Genomic DNA, 5,335 nt, shown 5'->3' on the forward strand with positions numbered 1-5,335 from the left:
GAAAATGATGTAGAAGAGACCTAAAGGAAGTAGAAGAAGGAAATAAGTTATTTATCCACTTGTGAAGAGATTATATCAATAAGGAACAGCACATATGTGGCTTATGGTCTCTATTTATAATTAAGGAACAAAACAGGTACTTTTAGGGCAAAGTCATGTTATCCTGCCCAAAGTCACAATCTTTATAAACCTCTAGTGTAGACCAGAGAAATGACACCTGTATAATTCCTCTTACCCTCCACTGCCTGTAAAGGGAGACAGATGTAGCTCAGGGAAAAACTGTGTATATCAAAGGTCAGTGAAGTGAACTGTTCATTTGGTGTTTAAACTCCCTCACTTTGCTGTCAGCTCTCACAGCTTTGAGTGATAAGAGAAAGGATGTTGGCCAACAGCTCTTGACAACATCATTCCTTAACCCACAAGAAAGGAAACATATATCCCTCTGAATATATAATAAAGGTTACATCCCTGAAACTGTCATGTGGTACTTGATCCTGGCTGCCTGTCATTAATGGGTCACTTCTGCCTTGACTGTGAACAGGCATGTAAATCATATGCTGTGATATGCAAATGAAAGTGTGGAGAAAAGTAAACCATGTTGAATACATCTAGTTTGACAGGTAATAGGTATCCATCACCCAAATGGATCATACGCCAGTCTAATATGTGATTTCCCACAAGAAAGTGTTATGATTTCAGTTCACATAAACCATGTTCAAAATAGGTATGGATGGATGCTTTTAAATGCATCTTTAAATTGCTCTAGCTCAGGAGCAACATTTTTTAAATGCAGACAGGATACTTGTTGCCCTGATGAATAAACAGTAAGGCCTTGCTCAAGAAGACTTCAGCAGTTGCTGAAATCTGCTATTACATATTTCCTCTGGCTTTCTGGTTATTTGGATGCTTTTCACCCCTTTAACCTTGGTCCAGTCAACAAATTCTCTGTCTACACCAGAGCAACTCTTCTGTCTCTGCCCAGGAGACACTGCTGAAGGACATGACATGATAATGACAGGTTAAACTGTGTTTCAGGGACTTGGGTTTCTTTCTGTCTTGGAGCTTGTGTTGAGAATAGGCACCAAACATTCTCTACTGAAGGACTCTCAGATCCCTGATGCTGCAGAATGCCATTTGTGCTCAGTGTGCTATGGATGGGCAGTGGGAATGCAGAGCTCTGAGTTTTCATTAGCAGCTGCTGCCTGTTTGTCTCCACGTCATCTGACCCATGGGGACAGTTTGGGACTTTTCACCAGCAGCTCTTCAAGGGGGGACCTTTGTCTCTGAGCATGCTGAGGCAGAACCAGTGAACCAAATCAAGGACTTTAAGGAGTGATGCTATTTTTCCCACCATCCCCTACAAAAAAAGCTGACTGACATGCTCCCCACTAAGCCCTGGCCTGTGAGAAGTTGAAATTGCAGGCTTATGGTGAAGAAGCATAGCCCCAGACAGAGCTTGCATCCTTTCTGGATACAAGAATACAGCCACTAGTCCAGCAGTGCCACAGGTGCAACATGTATCATCTCCCTTGCGTTTGAAGAAAAGACAAAAGCTCTGCAAATGGCTATATTTGAGGACCAAAATATTTATTATAATAAATTAAAGTGCAAGCATTTATAAAACATTCCATCTGCATATAAATATCACACAGCAGTGTTAATTTCTGGTAAAGCTTCATAAATACATTTCCTTGGATATTTTTCAATTAATCTATATAAATAAAAGTATTGTATAATTATTACCTTAAAATAAGTTACCATTAAATACAAATAACAAAAATTATTTCTGAATCAGTCTGAAATACCAACTTTTCAGGCAAAGGTCAGAAGGGGGCAACATATGCAAGAGAGATTTCCAACTAGGAGGCTCAAAACATCCTGGCTGCTTATCACTGCCTTGATCAAAGATGATCCATAGGTGTCAAATTTCAGTATATAAAAGACAGAAATGGTTGCCTCATTCCTATGGAGATGAGGAGGACAGAACAGTGCTTTTGTAAATAACTAATGCCCTGTGTTGCAATGGAGAGGCAGTGTCCTGGAGTTTTCATTTTCAAAGAAGGCAGCAATATGCATCCTGTCTCTGCCCACTTAGTTTGCTAGTTTTGACACAAGTGAAAAATATACTGCCTCTGGGGGGAATGGACATAGCTGCAGCTAGTCAATTTGAGTTATTGCAAGAGATCTGCAGAGACATCTCTTCAAGCCTGATCCAGAATTTTTTCAGTTTTTCTTCTTGTTCCCTCCCTTTTTTGGGACGTCAGTACAGGCATTTTCCATGTAGTCAAACAGCAAATCCAGCTCTCCAATGGCTTTAGTCTTTCCATTTTCTCCCAACTAGAAAAGAGCAGAATGCAAATCTTAGGAACTAGTTATTTTTCAGAAAATTGAAATCAGGATTTCAATTAGGTCACAGAAACTGAATCAAGAATTTACTTGCCTAATTCTCTCACATAGTTCTGTTAGAGTCATTATATATTTAGATATAAACTAGTTTGCTCAAATCTAGACTAGCATATAAGTTTCCTGCAACCTAGCTTTTGAAGGTTTAACTACCATAACACATGCAGAGAGCTAACAGGACAAGTGAGGGAGGGCTGGAAGGGGAAATATCACTAATCCACTATTTAATGTCCTTGTAGGCTTCACCTCCTAAATAATCTCCAGATATTGTTTCATAATTAGGTCAGCCTTAATCCAACTAAATGACTGGGGTTTGAAACTGCTCTTTTTAAATGTTTGGAAAAAATATACCTGTTCCATTTTTTTCTTCATTTGTTCCAGGTTCTTTTCAATGTGCTCTTTCTGTCCTGAAAATTTCTAAAAGAGAGAAAACATCCAGACATAAGACTGACAGCTGTGTGCAACGATGTACTTTTTTTCTTTTTCACACCTTTCTATTAACTCTGACTTTCATATCTTTGATCTGAGGTTTCCTTTTGTATCACTGCCTTTTGCCACTGCTTGTAGCTTTCTGAGATTCAGGAGCAGCACTGAGAGTCAGAGGGAAAGAAAGCCAGTGTAACTCACACAACTGCTCAGCTCCGAGGTCAGGGATGCCAAGAATTGTGCCACCTCCTCAACATAAGGGTACTGGTACTTGACTTCAGTGAGGAGAACATCCTTTACTACAAACTCCACAACCCTCTTCATCAGGTAGCAGCGGTTGTTTTCCTATTTATGAAAGCAAGAGGTCATGTTAAATCAAGGCCAGAGATCACTGAGTGCTGCAGAGGGATGCAAAGAGCAGACTCCTCATGTAAGGCTTACCTTGATGTTAACAAAGAGCTGCTGCCCAATCAATCTGTTGTCCGTGTCCTTGTCTGAGGCACTGGCCTGAGAGGAAAAGAAGGAAGTGTCAGGTGGTGATGGGAACCTTACCTAAAAATTAATAATAAACCCTGAACTTTTCATCAGTAATGGAAGTGCAGGTGAAATGAGGGAATGGACACCACAGACTGTTACAGGCAGATAAATTTGGACATTGTGTCTGTTTGTCCCCTCAGCTGGGTAAGATTCAAGGTCAGTATCACAGGAAAATAAATAAGCCAAAGTCTGAATTCATGTCCCCCACTTAAATGTCAGAAGTCGTCGTGGTTATGATGACTAAACCAGATGCTGCAGGTGGCCGACCTCATGGTTGCCCACAGCACTGCTGGGAGGTGCTGCAGCCCTCAACGGTGTACACCCAGGGAGACCCACCCATGGCAAGAGCAGCAAAGAAACTTGCCCTGGCAGAGCTCAGATGCCTGAGCGTCTGCTTGGCTGACTGCAGTCGTGGCCCAGCTCCAAATGGACTGGGCAAACGGAGAAATTTAATATCATATTTCACAGTTTGCCCACTTTGGCAGCAGCTGCTTGAAGAGAAGAAGCTGTGCTGCTCCAGGGGCTGCTTTTCCCCTGGGGAGCAGGAGGAGGAGAGGCAACAGCGTCCCGTGGCTACACAGCCAGCAGGCAATAGACTGCTCCGCACACTCAAACTCGGCCTCAACTCAAATGCACATTATTTTTCTGGAGAAACACGTGGGAAAGAGAGAGGACTGCCAAAGGCTAGAAGCCAGGGCACCAACAGAGAAGTAGGTTCTCAGATCCCACCATGAAGAACACATGGATGACTGTACCGTTTTAGCCAATGTGTAGGTGCGGTTCCTGATGTAGGGCTGCTGGAAGTTGATCTTCCTTAGCTTGCAGGCATGATGGGCAGTGGAAGCCCCTTTCAGAGGCAGAGAGCTGGTGAGAAGAAGAGGGAGACAGCAACAGCAGCAGAAGAAAACCCATCCTGGGAAGCTCTTGGACAAGGTCTGCAGGGAGGCCATGGCTCACGATGTGAAATCGTCCGTCCCAGCAGGCTGCAGATACGGCACTGAGCTCTGATGTGAGAGAGGGCAGCGTTAGCACCAAGGAGAGCGGGTGAAGCAAAGTGAGAGCAGCACAAAGGCTGCAAGCCTTACCTTTGCTGTGATTCTTGACGTGCTCCGCAGGAGGTGAGCTGCACCTTATATAGGGCCACCAACATCTCTCTCAGCTTTTTTTTTGGGTACTGGTGGTGAAATAAAAATGACATCAGCAAGTCTCTTACTTTCCAGTATCCTCTTCTGAGAACTACCTAACCACTTCAAAACCCACAAATACAACTTCAAGGCCATCATAATCTTTAGTTTCCTATAAAAAAAACCAAATATTAATGTGGGGCAAAGCAGGGGCTTTTACCAGGGTAGGAATCCTGAATTCCTTTTGCATAAAAATATTTGAGAATTTTATGAGTTTGCGCCTCCTGTCCCAATTATAATGCACTTACTTGATTGACAATTTGATGGCAGCAAACATAACTTATCTAAACTTTTTTAAATCTTCTGTTGTACAGGACTGGTTTCACTGCTGCTGACTGGTACACACAAGTGATCAGAGACTGTATCAGAACCTAAGCACTGGACACCTGTGGCTCCTACCATGAAAATACCCTTTCCCACACTGTGGCCCACTGGAGTCACTGGCCATCTGCGCATCACTGTGCAATCCTCTCTGAAAGATCAGAAACTGTGTAGGACCAACATTACCAACATTGTGTTTATCACGCTCCTGATTTCCAGATTCCCTTTTTCAAAAATATTTTCCTTATTTAAGGCTGTAATCAGGTATAATGACCAGAGCTGTGGTCATGTACTTACTTATCCAGGTGATTTCCATGTTCCTAGGGCTCTTCTGCTAGCATGAAGGCAGTGCTGCACCTTCAGTCTGAAATATCATGTAGTGTGCTAAAGGGAAACTGCACTCTTTAGAGGGTGATTTGCAACCCATCTGTAGACAGTAATGCATCAGAACACAGAACTGGTAC

The 5,335-nt window shown here is 42.7% G+C and overlaps 1 protein-coding gene across 1 annotated transcript; it reads right to left on the minus strand.

The window, feature by feature from the left end:
* Positions 1-1,822: 1,822 nt before the first annotated feature.
* On the minus strand, positions 1,823-4,363 carry IL22 (interleukin 22). Its single transcript, XM_010413664.3, has 5 exons — positions 4,122-4,363; positions 3,271-3,336; positions 3,031-3,174; positions 2,755-2,820; positions 1,823-2,337 (listed from the first exon to the last, which is right to left on the minus strand). The coding sequence occupies exons 1-5, from the start codon at positions 4,314-4,316 to the stop codon at positions 2,224-2,226; spliced, it is 585 nt and encodes a 194-aa protein (XP_010411966.1). The 5' UTR covers positions 4,317-4,363; the 3' UTR covers positions 1,823-2,223.
* Between the last annotated feature and the right edge of the window lie 972 nt (positions 4,364-5,335).

This window comes from Corvus cornix, chromosome 1A, assembly GCF_000738735.6.
Source record: "Corvus cornix cornix isolate S_Up_H32 chromosome 1A, ASM73873v5, whole genome shotgun sequence".
Classification (NCBI taxonomy): Eukaryota; Metazoa; Chordata; class Aves; order Passeriformes; family Corvidae; genus Corvus; species Corvus cornix.

What these genes read in the sequence shown, in the direction of transcription:
- IL22 (XM_010413664.3), bottom strand. Translation starts at nt 4,316, where the DNA reads ATGGCCTCCCTGCAGACCTTGTCCAAGAGCTTCCCAGGATGGGTTTTC. An exon ending in CCTACACATTGGCTAAAACG is followed by an intron (nt 3,337 to 4,121) that starts GTACAGTCATCC and finishes TTTTCCTCTCAG; the next exon opens with GCCAGTGCCTCAGACAAGGA. An exon ending in CCTCGGAGCTGAGCAGTTGT is followed by an intron (nt 2,821 to 3,030) that starts GTGAGTTACACT and finishes TCTCTCTTTTAG; the next exon opens with AAATTTTCAGGACAGAAAGA.